We start from the raw sequence: 19,585 nt of genomic DNA on the forward strand, positions 1-19,585 counted from the left end.
TGCCTGTAATGCCATTCATATGGACCTGTGTTCCCTGGAACCATATATTAGGTCTACTGTGAGTGTGAAAATGGATAGTGATTTTAAATTGGTTAAGCAGATAAACTGTAATAAAATCAAGCTTTTTCCAACTGCTCTTATCTAAGGTCAAGCCTTTTTTATTGTTTAGTAATTTTGAAAGGGTTATACATGCTTTTATTTTGACCAGTCTTGACTACTGTAATGCCCTTCATGGTGGTGTAAACCAGGCCTCTCTCATGCTTGTAGTTGGTCCAGGACGCTGCAGCTCGTCTTTTAACAGGAACACATAGGCAAGAGCACATCTCCCCGTACTGGCCTTCCTTTACTGGCTCCCTGTAGGTTTCACAATTATTGTGGAATGCATAATCCCCACCTGCAGAGACGAACAAGCGCTCCGGCTTGTCTCACATTTCACTGCATGGGCCAAGGTGAACGCACCTTTGACTAGAATGACCAATAAATCAACAGAAGAAGAAAACTGGGAACTAACTTATTTATGGTAAAAGAGCTCTGGGTATTGCTGCAGACATTTATTTTTGTTCAAATGTGGGTTACTACTGATTGGTGGTAGAAGGTAAAATGCTGTCCCCTATTTGACCAGGTGTTACGCATTGCACCTTTAAAGGTCCTCTTCTGCTGAGTGATATTAAAACTGAGAGAAGGATCTGATCAGATGGCCAATGAAGGGAATTCAAGTCCAGGCAGTGAGATTGAGGACTGTACAGGGTGAGGGGTCGTAATAAAACAGACTGAGAGATACGTATACATGGGCCATATGTCACATAAGGATTAAGACATTTTCTCTTCTCACCATCTGTCTTTTCATTGTACCACTCCTCTTTTCCTTTAACACACAAGAGAGTGCAATGTAATATTATCCACACATAAACAACACATGACAGGAAGTAGAACTGTAGCCAGATATCATTTTAGCTGACATATTATTTACAGCAAGGATGTAGATAATAATGTGAGAAAAATCTCCTTTTATATACTAGACAGATTGAATTGTTGCTGTCAGTATGGATAATATATTATTAATATTATTACGGTAACACTTTATAATACAGCCCTGAAGCGTATTCAAGGGTAATCATCCGACACGTATTGGGTAAATCCTCTTAACTTAAAGTGTAATATCGTCATATGAATCAGTATGTACCGGTTCCTACTGGTACTTGAATGTAAGTACAGCGGACCAAGGGAGTAACAATTAGTATTTTTAGAGTAAATGAGAAATGACTACTATACGTATTTTAGTAAGTACTGGATAATTACTCGACTACTTCTGAAAAACCCACGCCGCCACGGCCGAGAAGTAAGGGGGTCCCTGCTCACCCAGGTAGTAAGCAACTGAACTGAGTAGAGCCACGACCTGACCTTGCAGGGGTCAAGGTACATGCAGACACTCTGCACACGACATCCCCCAGGTCATGAAGGAGCACAGGAGCATGTAAGTGTATAACGCCCAGAGGGTGGCCAGATGTAACTCAACTGACACACACCCATCCCTTTTCACCAGTCCTGTGTTGTTCCAGCAAGCACAGACCCTAAAAAAGGAGCCCGGCATGTCCTAAGATGTAGAACCGTATGATTGGACAAGGCGTAGACCATGACGCCGTACAAGACACATAACATGCCAACGCACAAACTGGACAGATCAGATGCAATCTTGCCTCCCAATCCCCCGCATGGTGTGGGTGACAAAAGACACCTGTATAACCAGCTGTATAACCTCGACCTTAAGGAACTCTTTAAGTTCTTGGGAACAAAGGAGGCATTCAGTCTGATAGTGGCTGTACTGCAGTCATCACAGAGCAACAAGCACCTGGGGTGCACCAACAGGGCGGTCAGTTCACTCACTCTCTTAGCCGAAGTTAGTGCAAGCAACAAGGTGGCCCTGAACGGCAGCACTTTCAGTGAGGAACGCTCCAGGTGCTCGAAGGGATCCTTCGCCAAAGCCTCGAGCACCAATGGCAGTTCCCACGAACCACTGGGCGTTGTTGCCTGACCCCCTGCAAGAACCGCTTCAAAAGAGGGTGGCCAAAGATTGCTCTGTCGCCAAAACCCTCGTAGCAGGAAGAGGTGGCAGCTGCATACACTTTAATAGTGGCATGAGACACCCCTTTATCCATAAAACACTGCAAAATAGAGAATAGAATAGAGCCAATAGCACAACACAGAGGATCTAGTCTCGCCCGACCGCAGCAGAGAGCCGACAGGATTGAAACCGCAGCAGCTTTCAGCGACTTTAGAGTGAAAAAACGTTACCGTGTACATTGATGTTAAAATGTATACGGGTTGGCAGGACGGTCTGAAATGTTTTGCACTGTCTTTCGCTGTCTTTCACTGTTGGTAAATGTGAGGTGTTCGAGTCAAACACATCTCGTCTTCATATCAGAAACAAGGAAATGAATTTGGCGACGTCCGTGCTTGGTCAGTGGCTCTCAGCGTCACATACTGATGCAAAGTCTGGTACGTGGGACTGCTGTGACTGGTTAAAGTCGTGGGAAACTCCTGTTATTGATCAAATTTGCAGTAAATGTGGGGTTATTGGTCAAAATTGCGAGTGGCACCAAAACCCACGGTGATTGGTTGAATTTGCGTGAATTGTTACGATCGCGACGTCACGAAATCCTGGAGGGACTGATTCTCGCTGCCTGGATAGTATGCTGTATGCACTACATACTGCATTCGGCTTTTCATAAATCGATTTATTTGCTAGGACAGCAAAGTAGAAGTAAACAATAGCAAGGTTATTTGGCAAACCACCGCTTCTGTGTAGCATCCCCTTTTGCTATACAAAACAAGTTATAACATGGGGTTTCACGAGTATCCCGAAGACTAACATTTGCTTGAAATGTTACTTAAAAACTGCGTGGTAACGTCTATCTGTCAATCAGAAGGAACCAGATTCACTGGCGGTGGCATTACTGCACTGCACATGTAACGTGAGTTTGCAGTTGTTCTAATATTATGCCTGTTGCTTCAATCAAACAAACAAAACTTGCCAACTGGGTATTTGTGTTCATGTTAATGCCCATGCTGGTTTTGGCGTATTGTAAACATTTACCCCTTGGCAATAGCTGCAAACACCAAAATGTATCTCACGTCTCCCTTGTGTCATTTCATACAGTAACGTTAGCATAAGTTCGCCTGATAAGTCAAATATGTGTGTGTAAAAAATGAATGTACATATCCTAATTTTATGATTTCTAATTTTATGATTCCTGCTTCTCAGGCACTTGTGAAGCTCTGAGAAGCAGACAATCACAGGTTCCTGGTAATCATATAATGGACATTAATGTTGTGATTTTTAAACAAAAGATCCGTTAACGGGGAAATAAACGCCTCTTGTCTACAACACCATTCTCCTGAGAGAGCTCCAGCTCACAGCGGGGTCTTTGAGCATGGCTGTCCGTCTGGCTAGCTAGCGACCCCGGCAGGCACTAGCTGGCTGTCGCATCACTTTGTGGAGCCCTAAATTTTTGTAAAAATGCCCACATTCGAAATCTACACAGTTGATTTCTCGCATCAAAAAATGTCTCAGAAGTGAATTTAGGGATGAAATAGCAGACGGAAATAGTATAAAGCTTCCAGTTGTTGGCTGTTCCGGCGCTTTGCATTGTGGGATACAATAGGCGAGGTATTCTGATGCACACTGGAGATTTTTTAATTCAATCCATACAGCTGGTATACTATGCGGTTTTGAAAACAGCCTAAGTCATTTCTCCTCTCCTTTGAAATCAGGGAGGTTTCTGCAGCGTTGAAAAGCCTCACCGATATTCACAAGGCTCTTCCTCCTTTCCTGCTCATGCAACTTCTTTTTTAAACTGCATTTATCTGCCATCTCTTCTTGTTCTCTGCCTCCCCCCGCCTCCATCACTTGCTTGCATGCGCCGCCTGTTGCTGATTGGCTGGAATAGTGTTGTTTGGCTCTTGCGCACCGTTTAGCGCAACGTCTCTCTCACTAGGATTAGGCAATGGTTATGGTTAGGGTTAGGTTTGGGTTAGGTGCCTTGCACCATTCTGTTTTCCATTTGCACAGCCAGGGTTGTGTATTAACACCAGATTTTTTTTCAGCGCACACAGAAAATAGAGAGCTAGGTGACCATGAGGAGATATTCGCTGAATTTAACAAAATGTGTATTAGATTAACATTACTTACTACACCTCCCACCAGAACTAGAATATGCTAAATAGTTTGCATTACTAACTTTCTTCTGATCCCAGACTCTGCCACTCCCTCCTGTCCTCCAGTAACCTCTTTCCCGCCAATTGTCCCACACGGCCTGCTCCACCCACTCACTGACCTGCAGTGTCAATACCAGCCACACACACCTGCTCTTTGCCGTTACCCGATCCTGATTAACTGAACCCTGAGCAACTTCTCGGACTCTGATTTCTGCCTACGCCCTGCCTGGTTAGTTTGCGTCTCTGGTTTTTAACCCCTGCCTGTTTTTGGAATAAACTTTTTATTTTGAATAAATAACATTGTGTGAATGTATCTTGTGATGTTGTGAAGTTAATTCACTTTCCCTCTTGTTTTTCAGAGCTTAGCTAAATCGCCTATACATTATCAGAAGGCACATAAAAGGAGCACGCCTTGTAGTGGTCTTAAACACGTGCCTTAATAAAATATTTTTTGTTAATATAACCATTTATGATGCTAAATGTTTCTTTTCTTTGTTTTACCATTACATTTCTGAAAGAGGAAGAAACATTCAGAGTTTATTCCTAAATGCCCAGTGATTCTCTCTCACACACACACACACACACACACACACACACACACACACACACACACACACACACACACACACACAGATGGCTTAGTGTCAGGTTGGTTCACTCTGGTGTGTACACGCTATCAGATTTACTACTCTTTTCATTTGTTCACTCAATCTCTCCATCCCTCTTAATCCATTCTGTTTCTGTGTGCGAGTGAGCAGTGTTTACTTCATCTGACATGATAATGGAAGCAGGTCTGTCCGCATAACAACCTTTAATAAAATACATTTCATAAAACCTGTGGCTGTGGCGCAGTGGAATGAGCTGTAAACACTGTTAACAAACACTGTTGACAGTGACATTTATGCATCTCTTACAGTATATATAATATATATTATAATTCCAGCATGAGTAAAATAGGCATTGGTGATGGAGTCACATTTCTGGTCAAGTCAATTATTCCCTCTCTGCTTCAGTCTCTGAGAGAAAGATGTGTTTGATGCTGCGCTATGTTCACCAGCTAGTCACTAATGTTTTTTGTCTGTAGCCTGGTGAAGGCCATACAGAAGCCCTGAAAGGCAAAGTGAAAAAAAGGTTTAGAGATTTAGGAGAACTTCGGAGATAGCATGTTGTGTGTAGGAGATACACTTTTAGGCTTGATTCGGCTGTTTTGAGGGCAAGTAAGCTGTTCAGAAGGAAGTGGCTTAGTGCATGATACTGTACAAAGGGAATTGAAAGTTAAGCCAAATGCAGCGTAAAGAAAAGGTTTTTACCTTAACTACAAATGTCTAATGTAAAACGTAATGGAACTGTGAATAGGTGCTGACCTTTCAGTCACAAAGTAATTTCATCCTTAATAAACTTAAAGCTCCATAAACTGATACGGACAAAGATGCATTCAAGACTCAGCTTCAAGATAGAAAATGTATTTAAATATGTTATCGTTCATAAGTATAATTACTAGTCTACCGCTGTCATGAAGGAAATTGATATATTCACAGCATGATATATCTCTAAATAAAAATACACACACACACACACACACACACACACACACGGTAATCAGGAGAGCACATGAAATAAGTGAAATAAAGGCCTCTCCACCTGCCAACAGAAATCCCATCTGGGGCTAACCTCCAGCAGGCAGTGGATCACTGTACAGTGAGTTTTATTTCCAGCTTTGATTTTGTTCAGCATCAGTGAACACTGAGAGGTTAATGAATTCTCTACGTGATTGCTAGGCAGCGATGATAATGACATGTTTGTTCTCTTAAGAGTTAGGGAACCTATTGTGGCCTGCAGGTAATGAAAAATAAAGAATCGAGTGGGTAAACATTTAAATATATGTAACTGTAATAATGCATGTGTTACACTGCTTCTCAATGAGACTCTGTTGCATCATAAGAAGATGGCTGATAAAATAAAACTGCATGTTTGACTCATGTAGGCCAAAACCAAGGGGACAGTTAGTATTACTGTCACACCTTAGTTTCATTTCAGTGGCCACATCTGTGTTCAGCGTGCGCTGGCTCTGCTCGGTTGGCAGTGAAATGAAGTGGAAGAGTAGTGATGTCACTTCCAGTCAGGGAGCATACTAAGCAGATATGCTCACTGCCTTTTACACTGAACTCTGGGAATTTTCTAGGGAGCTGATCTGAAAGCAGTGCAATGGGTTAGTTACCGATGCTGCTTTTATTCTCACGGACCATCATTCATATCACTCAACAAAATCAACAAACAGATTTCATTTTCACCAAAGCCTTTCCTGCTCCACGAAGAGGAACCTCAGACCACATATGAAAACATTCCTGAGTTATGCCTCCCCATCCCCCTCCCCCTAAGCTGGGCTTATCTCCTCTCATTGTTTTTAATTCCCACACAGATCTCTCTCATTTCACAGGTTGAAGCAGCAGGGAGATGGTGAAGCTGTGACCAACTCTTGACTCTGGATGGTTTATTTAATTGGTCAGATAGACGAGTTAGTGAGTCACTGTGAGGAAATGATGTCATGGTTAAGGAAATTAGTGCCAATTGCCACCTTTCCTTTAAAGATTATGAATGTAACAATGATCTAAACTTTTTCTAAGAGCACCAATGTAGACCGTTGACATGTGGATGACAGTTGATCTACATGTAGAAAGCTTTCATGATGCTTGGACTGAGCCAAACTTGACTAATACTGCTCATTTGTTAACTTCCGGTTCCTCTAAATGTCTCTGTCAGTGATATCTTCATGTTATTCTGTGTGTCTGTAGGACTACCGGGTAAATATCTTCCTCCGTCAGCAGTGGAATGACCCCAGGCTCGCCTATGCAGAATACCCAGATGACTCTCTGGATCTGGACCCCTCTATGTTAGACTCCATTTGGAAACCAGACCTATTCTTTGCCAATGAGAAGGGGGCCCACTTTCACGAAGTCACTACAGATAACAAACTGCTCAGGATATTTAAGAATGGGAATGTTTTGTACTCAATAAGGTAAGTGTGTGTGTATGTGTGTGTGTGTGTGTGTGTGTGTGTGTGTGTGTGTGTGTGTGTGGTGTCTGGTTCTGTTCAGATCCATATAAATGGTAATTTCGTTTCCAAGCCCTGACAAAAAATGTTTTCTGAAAAATACCTAAGAAAGTGTCCATGTGTCTATTTTACCACTACATTCACTGTGGAGTGCGGAACGTTGACACACAGTCTAAATGAAGCCAAACGAGTTTACACAATGCTGATGAAGCTGTATGCAAGTTTCTGTTTAACTTTGATGCCTTTGCCAACCTTGTGGTTGTTCTCTCTACAGTAGATGCGATGGCAGCTGTTGTATCTTAGATATTGCAGTGAGGATGTACTTCTGTTTTTGAGCTTCAGCGATATCCGACTTAGTGCTGCATTATTTCTAAAATAGGCACAGATAAAAGGGTTTTGATACTGTGTTCGACATTTATGGATGACTTCAAAGCCTGTCACTGTCTTTGACTCACATCTCACTTGTTCTCTCCTCTCTCTTGACTTTCAGGCTAACATTAACTCTGTCATGCCCCATGGATCTAAAAAACTTCCCTATGGATGTTCAGACCTGTATCATGCAGCTGGAGAGCTGTAAGTGCAGAATATACACACACACACACACACACACACACACACACACACACACAAACAGGTCAATGTCAAATGCACATTTCAACAACTGTGGTTGACCCAAATGCTGAACAAGACAGAATATCAAATACAAAAATTATCACATAAAAATACATAGTTACAAATAACATGAAACAACAAAACACGTTAAAAGACCAAAGGCCAGATTAAAAAGGTGTGTCTTTAGCAGGGACTTAAAAGTATATATAGTCTGCGCCTCTCCAATATACAAAGGAAGGCTATTCCAGAGGATTGGAGCACCCACTGCAAAAGCTCGATCCCCTCTACTTTTAAGCATAGCTTTTGGGACAAGTGGTTGGTTGAGCTCAGTGTTCTAACTGGTGTATAGCGATGTAATAGTTCAGCTAATAAAGAGGCCAAACCATTTAAAGCCTTGAAGAAAGCAATAAGATCTTAAAATCAATCCTGAAATGTACAGGAAGGTAATGAAGGGAAGGGAGGCCAGGACAGGTGTTATATGTTCCCGTTTTCTTGTACCGGTTAAAAGGCGAACAGCTGCATTCTGTTCTAACTGGAGCAGATTTAGTAATGAGTGATCGACCCCCAAGTATAAAGAGTTGCAGTAGTCTAATTAAGAGGTAATAAAAGCATGAATAACTTTGTCGAAGTCTTTAGGCCTTCATCTTTGCCAACAGTCTCAACCGGAAAAAAGCTCTATTTAACCATTAGACTAATTTGCTTATCAAATGTGGACGAGCTATCAAAGAAAACACCGAGATTCTTGACAAAAGGTTGACTATGAGAGGCTAAAGGGCCCAAGGCACCAAGAGGATCACCCGACAGGTGACCTCGTCCACACATACGAATCTCAGTCTTACTTTCATTTAAATTGAGAAAGTTTAGAGCCATCCATGCTTTGATGTCCTTTAAGTAGTCTAACACAAGCTGCGCAGAATATTTAATTGTAGTTTTTATCGGCAAATACATTAGCATATCATCGGCAAAACAGTGAAAGAAATATTATGTTTCTTAAAAATGGAGCACAAGGTCAACATATGTAGTGAGAAAAGAGCAGAGCACAGAATGGAGCCTTGGGGAACCCCACAGGTTAGAGGTGCCGTGGTTGAGGAGGAATCCCCTAGGTGGACAGAAAAACTCTTATCTGTCAGGTACGATACAAACCATTTCAGAACCTTTAATGCCAACGCACTGTTCTAGGCGTTCCAAAAGAATCCGATGATCCACCTTGTCAAAGGCAGCGGTCAGGTCTAAAAGCACCAGAATGGCAGAGCAGAGAAGAAGATGCTGTTTCAGTGCTATGACGTTGTTTGAAGCCAGACTGAAACTTCTCCTGGATACCTCTATTTTCTAAAAATGTTGTCTAATGCAGCCAAAGTCGGTGAAGATTTATGAGCTGAAATCTTTCCAGTAAAACATGTTTCGAAATCTTCACATAGTGAAGGTGTTGGGACAATACAAGACACATCGCTTGGATTTATAAGAGAGTTAAAAATAACCTAGGCCTAAGAATGTTGGAGACAAGGTTCTATATAAATTGTGTTTTAACAGCTCTCTGATAATTTATTTTTATTTTATTATTAATTTAATTTACGTAACATTCCCAGCTTATCTTTCTTCTATTTCCTTTCAGCTCGTCTAAGTGTATGTCTGAGAGAGCGAGTGTTGTCATTTAGCCAGGGCACAAAAGATGGCTAAGAGCATTTAGGTTTAAAGGGAGCAACATAGTTTAAAGCCCACACCAATCCGACGGCCGACCGTTGGCAGAAAAGGCAGTTAGACTGATCAGTCGGCTCCCCGAGGTCCAAAAAGTGCCTCAGAACACACCGAAGCGACCCCGACTTGAGTGTATCTTCTGCGTGTGCGCGACACGTAATACGTCTCCATAACAATAGGCAGCGCTAATCTGTATTGTCGCCCAAAAAATGAAAACCGGCAGCTGATTGGACGAACGTCTGCGGCTGCAGGCCGTGGAGCTCACCGCCAGTGTTTTAGTTTGACTGTTAAAAATGTTTAGACAATTAAAAGGTATTTTATTTAGAAGCGTGCTGGCTGCTAGTTAGCTAAGGCTAGCATGCTATTCCACCAAGTTTCCATGCTACATAAATAAGCCGGACAGAGTTGTCCCTCATCTGGCGATAGAAACCCTGCTTTTCCCATTCTGTTAGCTCAGAGCTCCACAGCCTAAGTCCACAGGTACAAATTAGTTTTGCACCAAATGTATCGTCAAGAGTGTTGTGAAAGTCGAGGTGCTCAGATTCGCCACTTTGTGATGCGAGAGAGCACATATGTGAAGTTGCAGTGACAGATTCGAGAGGTTGTAATCACTGAGTTGTGGTTGTGATGGAAAATTAACCAGAGTAAAAAAAAGTATACGAGTAAATGTTGCATTATAAGTTTGCAGCTGTCATTGTGTTCATGTAAATATCAATCTACACATTTGTGAATATTTTTTCTGTAACTTCACATTCAGAATACAGGTGTGTGAACATTTTCTATAAGTGCAAATTTCAACTTACAAGTTCAGATTTTTTTTACAAGCTCTCATGTTTTTTTTCTTTGTATGACTTCAAATTCAGATCACGTGTGTGAATATTTTTTACAAGTGCAAATTTTATTTTTACAAGTGCAAATTAAATTTTTACAAGTGCAAATTTTAACATACAAGTTCAGATTTTTTGTTCTGCAAGTTCTCACATTGTATTCTACAAGCTCTCCCTTTTTGCACCATATTTACCTTCATACATAATGGCGGCTTCATTCGGAATAAGATCTCATATTTTACGAAGATAGTTCACTGAAACGTGTTTCTGAAAACATTTTAAGTGAGAAATAGGCCATGCAGTTGCTGAATCTGTCTTCATTTCAGATCGACAAAAGTCAGTTTAAAAGATTTTCGCCAGATTTTGAGAGGCTTAGTCACGCTCATCCCGCTCGCCATTTCCGGGTTAGCACTCCACCAATCAGATTGGTCATTGAGTCCGACTGCCCACCCTCCGGGTCAGCAAGTCAGGTCGGCCAAAATGAAGGCTGACAGCTCCTCCAACGGACGACGGCACGGAACACACCGAACAGACTCGTTAAACCCACATTTAAAAGATGGTCATATCTTAATATAATCAATGGCAAAAAGTCAGCAAAATCCATGATAAAATAAAGAATCCAATGGGGGATTGAACTCGAACAATTGTAGTTCAAAGCTAGCGAAACTGTCTGAGGGAGCCTGCCTGCATTGGACAGTCGATTTAAACACAGATGCTAACCCTCCACCTCTGCCAGTCGTCCTAGGTGAGCTGAGGAATTTACAATCCAGAGGAACAAGTTCAGAGAAAGGTGTCAATTCACCAGCATTTTGCCAGGTTTCCTTAAATAAAATACATAAAATCCAACTCACGAGTGGTAAAGAAGTCATTAAGTAGAAACACTTTGTTCATTCCCCGCTGGTCGATGATGGAGCATGGCTCAGCTCACGCCGCCTCTGCCGTCCCGTGTTCACCGGAGTGAGGGAGGCTCAGTCAGTAGATATGGAACAACAGGCCGGATCCAGCGACTTCTAACCGGCAGATACCTGACAGGAGGACGGTAACATCCACTGTCACGTAGGAAGCGCTTTCCCCGTCCTTTAAGACGTTTCTTGTAATAACTCTTAGATGAATAGGCACAGGGTAGGTGACGCAGGCCTTGAGGTATCTTGGATGAGAGGGGAGGGAATTTGCAATTTGCTCTTCTAAGTCGTATTTTGACAGCAGCAATTCTACTGAGTTTTGGATGCTAAGAAGAGTTTGCCGATCATAAACATATAACGCAGAGACATTGCTACGGCAGACACAGAAAAACAAAACAGCAGCAAAAACAATACTGGCCAGACGATTGGCTGCAAACACTGGCGCCATCTTGCTTCGTCCCACACACACACACACACACACACACACACACACACACACACTCTAACCTTAATGAACTAAAAGCCTGGCCACCACCTTTGCCCTGAACAGATCCTAAACCTAGTTCTAACCATAACTGCTAGAATTTGAAATCAAGGAACATTTTCCTTGTTATTGTTATTTCAGTTAGTACATCAGATAGCTGTTACAAAATTTTTTCTTCTGCTTTTGTATGTGCACAGGGAGGTGTGGTGGTAGATATATGCACCTCTTGGCAGGGAATTTATTGTATACCTACCTAAAAATATCCACAGCTGCATGTCAGTGCACATCTTCCAGATTACTATCAATGTTACTATCTTTGGAAAAAGGTGGTGTTTACTCTGCACTTGAGACTTTAGTTCCTTGTCGTGAGCCTTTAAGGCAACACAGCCGGCATGTGGAGACAAACGTCCCTTCCCTTGCTGTCATTCTGTTAAGTTTTGAGCTCCATGGCTGCTATGAAATGGATGAGCATAGTTAAAACTCTAGCAGCTAGCTAATGTAGCACACACAATTACCAACATGAGCCCGAGGCACCTCGAGACCTGAGGCTCGGGGTGCACTCTGTTACCCCTCCGACACCTGAACACAGCTGTATGTTTTACCTTGCTATCACACGCTTCTGTCTTCCCCCTTCTCCTCTGGTTTATTATTCATCATATGATTCATGAAATCATAGTGGAGCTCTTACCGCTGCATGACACATCTGCAGTCTCTCTCAGGGCTTCCTGACAGCAGGCTTCTATCTGTGAGCAGTCGCCATAATTAAATTGGTTAAAAAATAAAGCTTCTCACATTAATGTTCTACAAATGCACGATGTCAGTCACACATTGTCGATTAATAAGTGAACATGGCTCAGCCCATGCTTCAGCCTCCTCCTGCTTCACTTTATTATTCATCATAATTGCACTGGCTTCTCTTGCTCATGCCGTATGAATGTCCTGTACCTCACTGAGTTGCATGCTGGGATCTGTCCCTGTGGGGATAGAGCAGCATGCTAAACCCACAGGGCCTTTGTTGGTCTAAAGACAGAACAGAACACGCCACGGAACGTTTAGCCTGCTGTTTGGATTCAAACAGGAAGCACCACTTGTAGACAGTCTGATTCAGTAATTCCCAGTGAAGTACCAATGTGTGGATAATATTTCCACATCATATTATATATAATTTTCCATGTTATCCTTCCATTTATTTTGCAGTGTATCATAAGTTTTCTCTCGTTTTTCATTTATCCATACAGCTCATAGTTTAGTATGATATGGATACAGTACAGCAGACACGTGGTCGTATCTTTTTAAGGAAACACAAAGTCATGTTTAATAATGTTGATAGGGTTATGATGACTAATTCCTCCTTTATCCAGTCAGGAGCGCAGCCTGGCCCCAGGGGGCAGATTAGCTCCAGCCACTCTCCACAGACATTAGTATACACACATCCAGCTATGTTTGTCTATATTAGTATAAATGACTATAGATTTATCTGAGGAAACATAAAGACACGCACAGACAGACAGACAGACAGAGAGGATGAGGTAATATTCCATATACTGTAGCTATAATTTGTAGGATGGAATTAGTTAGGAATTAGGAATTATTGTCCCTGCTCAGGTAATCTCATCTGTATCAGTGATATGATGATTCTTCTTTTTTACTGGACTGAAGCAGTTGGAAATGGAAAAAATGTTTTGAGGTGTGCAGTTGGTGTAACCAGCAGAACTTTAAGTGCTCACCAGGGGCAATTGTAAGATTTTTTTTTTTTTTTTAAAGGGCAACTATTATATATAATTTTTCAGACTAATACTTGTATTTTCTGTGGCACCTGTATTCCCCCTCTGTATGAGACGCTCTGTAGGAGCGCCAGTCTCTTTAAGCCCCCCTCCTGACAAAGCCCAGTCTGCTCTGATTGGCCAGTGTGTTCCTCCGCTGCTGTTTCACTAGTTGAAGCTGGAGCTACTGCAACGGAGTATATAGCAGGACTTTGTACCTTGAAAAATCACCAATAAAGGTTTCTAAACCAAATATTACACAACCGGACATGTCCCAGCAGTAAAGTCACCCGAAATTGGGGAGAAATTACCAGCATTGGCCGCTAAGACTACAGCTATCTCGCGTTAGCATGCAGCTACTTAATATTTAGCACTAGGCGTTAGATTGTAATGGAATGAAGCAGCACTTTCTAACATCAAAAATTGCAGATAAAGGCTTCTGAACCAAACACTACCCAATTGGACATGTTTCTGGAATTGGGGAGAATTTAATGAATTGGCAGCCAAGATGACATCCTTACTGCCGTTAGCATGTAGCTACTATAGTTAGCAGTTGACACTAATATAATATAGCAGCACTTTCTACAGTCAAAAATCACAGATAAAGGCTTTTAAACCAAATACTTCATACTCGGAAATGTTTCAGAAGTACTGTGACTCAGAATTGGGGAGAATTTAACAACACTAGCAGTCAAGATGTACATATTTTACTGCTGTTAGCATGTAGTTACATGTGACAATGTTAACACTGCAGTCCTGCTTACCTGGAGTAGATGACCAATCATAGAAGGTTATAGTTATAGTTGCGTAACACTTAGTCTATATCCTCGACCTTCCGCCGTATGTCCTTATTTTCGTCCGGATTTCCATTACCTACCGCTTCCTTTGTGTTTCTAAACTCCGGTGGACTATGGTTAACTGCTCCTCAGATCTCTGCAGGGTAAATCCAGACAGCTAGCTAGACTATCTGTCCAATCTGAGTTTTCTGTTGCACGACTAAAACAACATTTGAACGTACACGTTCCACCACAACAAGTTCCATCACGAGGCTATTTTGCAGCCGCCCCTGGGCTCCATGCAGCACTTAGTGGTGCTCAAGAAGATTGTGATTGGTTTAAAGAAATGCCAATAAACCAGAGTATGTTTTTCTCCCATCCCGGAATGCTGTGGGGACTAGCCAGTCTGGCAAAGCGAGACTACGTAACACTTAGCCAAGAGTAGAAAAAACTGTTGAAACCGGAGCGTTCAGAACAGTTGGAAATCGAAATGTTTCAGCTCACAAGGATTTCTCTAAAATACGTTTACCTCATTATTTGAAGTTTTGGCCACGTTTAACATGAAAATCCGAAATTATAACATTTTAGATACGGAAAAACATAACATGTCCAGTTTTAAAAAAACATGCAAAACATACAATTTGCAACATGAACATGTCAATAATATTCAAGACCAAACAAGGACATAATAACAAAATAGACAAACTATAAACTAAATAAACATTTCTATATAAATGACAACACCATAAGCCCATCATACACGTCTCTCCCCAGCACAAAGCTTCTTAGGAGTCCTCCAGAAAGCTCAGGTACTTTCCCCCGGATGTAAAATAGCCTCCAGGCTAATTGTGGCACATTTTTACTTTCATGTATTATTAGTGACAAATAAACCTGAAATAAATAAATAAATACATTTTCTAGTATAGACATCCAATCTGGCAAACCGTTTACATGACATCTTTTCAAACACCGCCACCCTAGCCATCTCACGAGCCCACTCCTGGATTGACGGCACCCCTTCATTTTTCCATCATTAAAATAATCTGTCTGGCTATCATTAAACTAGTCTGGACCCAGCATCTTATGTATTTATCCATCCCGCTTATGATTGATCCATCTCCCAGAACAAATAATCTTGGGCAGAATGGAACCTGGGTCCCTTCAATCTGACATATGTTATCATGTATGCCAGTCCAAAATTCCTGGACCTTATCACAGGACCATAGGATATGAAGTAACTGGCCGTCTTCTGTCTGGAACACATTTCTTCATCAGCAGAGGTAGATTATGACTTATAGAGATCAGTGTAAAAATCTTTAAAAATCTTGTTGATACCTACAGTTTCAGATTCCTTTCAGTTCCAGAATTGGATCTAACAACAAAAATAGTGGAAGGTGATTTATTTATATAGGGAGTCATTTTCCTTCTTTGTCTCCCGATTCAACATTTTTTGTCTTGCCCTGAATAAATTAAATTCAACCTTCTAAGATATATAATATTATTATATTGGTATTTTAATTGAGTCCGGTTTCTCAGAGTCTCAAACATCTATAAACACAATTTTTTTCAGGACAAACTGGGCTATTAGAATATTTGTGCTGCAGTGATGTCACTTGAATGTAAAAAAAAAAAAAAAAGTTATGGGACCATAAAGACAAATGAAAAAACAAAACAGAAATTGTATCTCACAGATATGTATCTGCACACAGCAATGCACACAGCAATGCAACTCAAGCATTTCTGTTGTCTAAAACAGTTCTCCTATGTCATGGGAGTTAAACAGTGAAGAAGAAAAAAACATTAAAACTTAAACAGTGGACAAAATATCTACATTTCTTCAAAAGAAGTTCAGATGCTTTTGCCCTCATGACATTCGCTTATGCCAATACTAATGCCATGTTTACTGATATCACACACACAGCAATGCTACACAAGCATTTGTGTTGTCTAAACCAGTTCTCCTATGTCTTGGGAGTCATCATTATAATGAACATAGTATATAGTGGACAAACTATTTACATTTCTTCAAAAAAGGCCCATATGTACGCCAATCCTCCATGCCGTTTTTTGTCATATACGACAAGCTCGGGCTCAGAGGGTTAAGGCCTCCCATGCCACCCCTGAAGATGACACCGAGGACCAACTGATCGCCAAGTAATCTTTTAGCTCAGTCCTAAGCCATTCTATATTTTCTGGTTCCTGTAAAAGGGAGGAGTTCAGAACACCTTCTCTCACTTAGAGGCAGCAGGTCTAGGCACACCCATGCATGGTCAGAGATTATATTTCCCATCACACATCTTATAGCAGAGGGAGCCAGTGATGAACATTAAAACAAAATCTATACTAGAGTATGTCTTGTGCACTGACGAAAAAATGTATAGTCTCTCCCAGCTGGGTACAAAATTCTCCAAATATCAACCAAACCTAAAATCTTCCACATCCTCTGTAATGTGAGAGAGGCTCTGGGGACCCTGCGTGCTGCAACCCATTGTAATCCAGAACTGGATCCATTATCAAGCTAATATCGCCCCCTAGAACAATATTGTGGTTCCCTGCAGCTTGTGACTTCTTTTCCAAATCTATAAAAAAAAAAAAAAGATTGATCATCTACATTAGGTGCAGATATGTTATCCAGAATTAGTTCTTGCCCTTGTATTTCAGCCAGAACGATAATAACTTCCAGAATTAGCCTTAATTTGTTTAATTAATTTAAATTGCAGGTGATTGCTAATCAGTGTACTACTCCTGCTAGACCCCACACTATGAAACACATATCCAACCCATCCTCCACACAATGTTTCAGATTCCACACCCGACATATGCGTTTCTTGCAAAAATATCAAATATTTTTTTAAGACTGGACATAACCTTCCTCCTCTTAATGGGATTCCCCATGCCATTAACATTCCAGGTGGCGAAACGTACAGAGCTAAAGTTAGACAACATAACTGTCATCAACACAACAAACCCCCAAATACTCACAGAACAGTCCATGTGCACCAGAACCTGAACAATGCGCAGTACAAATCTATGGCGTTATATATGTGCCTCATTCCTGAGCGAGTAACTGTATGTTTTGAGCACAGAGAACTAGGTTTTGCAAGCATATTACATTACATTTTGAACAGGAATTAAAACTCGCAAAAAATAATTTTATTTGAGCAAACAAAAACCTATTCCATGCTCAATAAATGTATTTGCATGTTTGCTATTATCCATATTAACATGCAATAATAACCCCTCTCACACAGTTTACTCATGTGCCCTCTCTAAAACTCTTTCTCTGCGCGCAGGTAGACGCTGCTGCGCTCCGGTCATGTCTCCCTCTCTCTCAACCTCTGCACTCTGTGTTGCTCAAAACCTTTCTTTTTAGTAAACTCTGTGTACACAAATAATGTTCTCAATGCTCAAGTTCATGTGTAGAGACCCTGGTGACACTTCGAGCAAAGTTTCATGTTGTGTCGAGCCTTCTTAGTGTTTTAAAAATAGTGATTTTGATGCTATCATAGAAGTGCCCCTAGCTCTCCCATTCAAAAGGCCACATGACCGAAAAAAAAAAAAAATACGGTAAATCTTAAAAGTGGCGTTTCCGTCCTAATTGTGCTTTTAAACGAAAGTTTGACTCAGTTACATTCACAAAAAGACCCTAGGTTGCATTTTGGCGAGAGTTACGCTTTAATAAAACACGGTAATGTAACCAAAGTATTAAAAACTACTTACATGTGGCTATAGTGTGACATGTAGGTAGGCCTACTGCTGTAATGTCTCGCATTGCGAGACCTGACTTAGCTACACTGCGAGGCCTGTTCACATGACATGTTGGCTGCACCGCTACTGTGTGCTAAATTAGCTAGATTGCTTGTGAAGGATGAGTCAAACTAACATTAGTCACACAAGGAGATATGTGTCAAACAAAACAACGGCATTATACTACACACAAATATTAAGACATTTCTGTGATATAGCTAAGTCAATAATACAAAATACTGACCGAAATGTGTTTTAATCCAGTAACGTTAGTCAAACAGCTCCACTGTAGTCAGTATATGCTGTACCAGTATCCTGACCAACAGGTGTTGACTGAAAAAGACTGTTCCTCCTATATTTTTGTTTCCTGCTACTTGCTATCTAATTGGAGACGAACAGCCAATCAGAATTGAACTTTAATTCTCCGATTGGTTAGTTTTGTGGCACACTTGTAACGCTGTGAAAATTTGAGCGAGTGTGTCTAGAATTGAGCACGCACAGAGTGCAGAGGTTGAGAGAGAGGGAGACATGACCGGAGCGCAGCAGCGTCTACCTGCGCGCAGAGAAAGAGTTTTAGAGAGGGCACATGAGTAAACATGTGAGAGGGGTTATTATTGCACGTTAATATGGATAATAGCAAACATGCAAATACATTTATTGAGCATGGAATAGGTTTTTGTTTGCTCAAACGAAATTATTTTTTTGCGAGTGTTAATTCCTGTTCAAAATGCAATTTAATGTGCTTGCAAAACATAGTTCTCTGTGCTCAAAACATACAATTACTCGCTCAGGAATGAGGCACATATATAACGCCATACAAATCCCTTTAAAGTTTGTCTTGCCAAAAATTGACGGTCGGTGATCCACACTCGTTCCACTCACTCTGTCTCCCATGCACTGCTACAAAACAGTGTCCAACCAGAATCCTAGCCGTTGTCCACTAGCGCCAGTCCACTCCAGGAGAAAACTGAAAAAAAAGTTAACAGAGACAGCAAGCAGCACAGAAAAGAAGTCCGACATTGAGCACGACGCTGCACATCATTATAAGTCCCTCACCAGCAAATCACTCCATAGTATTTATAAATGGCATCTCCTCGCAGGGGCCTTCAAAATGTCTTAACTCCATCCTTGGTATTAATTGTGGCTTTGGCAGAATACAGGATTCTGAATCTCACCTCTCTCATTAAAGGTTCTCTAAGCGATGTTGGGTGACGTTACTTCTTGTTGATGTTCAAAGTATTGTCAAACAAAACTGAGGCTAGCTCGCCCCTCCCTCCTCCTCATCCAGTCCCCTCCCTTCCGTGCTTCCCTTGCTTCCCTTGCTTCCCTTGCTAACCCCCCAACCCCCACCCCAAAATCCTTATTGTCGGTTATTGGCTGGGACGCTGGAACACTGTTATGTTTCGTGGTGCCTGGGCTGTCTACAGAGACCGCATTTTTTTTTACGGTGTGTTCAGGGGACAGGCAGCTAGTGGATAGTGAGGAGATGTTTGCTGTATGTGACAAAAAATG

At 41.4% G+C, this 19,585-nt stretch overlaps 1 protein-coding gene across 2 annotated transcripts in view; it reads left to right on the plus strand.

The window, feature by feature from the left end:
* Positions 1 to 19,585, plus strand: part of LOC116045758 (glycine receptor subunit alpha-3-like) — an 83,458-nt gene that overhangs the window by 47,847 nt on the left and 16,026 nt on the right. For both annotated transcript variants that reach the window (XM_031293606.2, XM_036000628.1), the window contains exons 4-5: positions 7,008 to 7,231; positions 7,758 to 7,840. In XM_031293606.2, the coding sequence (XP_031149466.1) occupies positions 7,008 to 7,231; positions 7,758 to 7,840 (307 nt within the window). The remainder of the gene's footprint in view (positions 1 to 7,007; positions 7,232 to 7,757; positions 7,841 to 19,585) is intronic.

Source organism: Sander lucioperca, chromosome 4 (assembly GCF_008315115.2).
Source record: "Sander lucioperca isolate FBNREF2018 chromosome 4, SLUC_FBN_1.2, whole genome shotgun sequence".
In the NCBI taxonomy this organism is placed as follows: Eukaryota; Metazoa; Chordata; class Actinopteri; order Perciformes; family Percidae; genus Sander; species Sander lucioperca.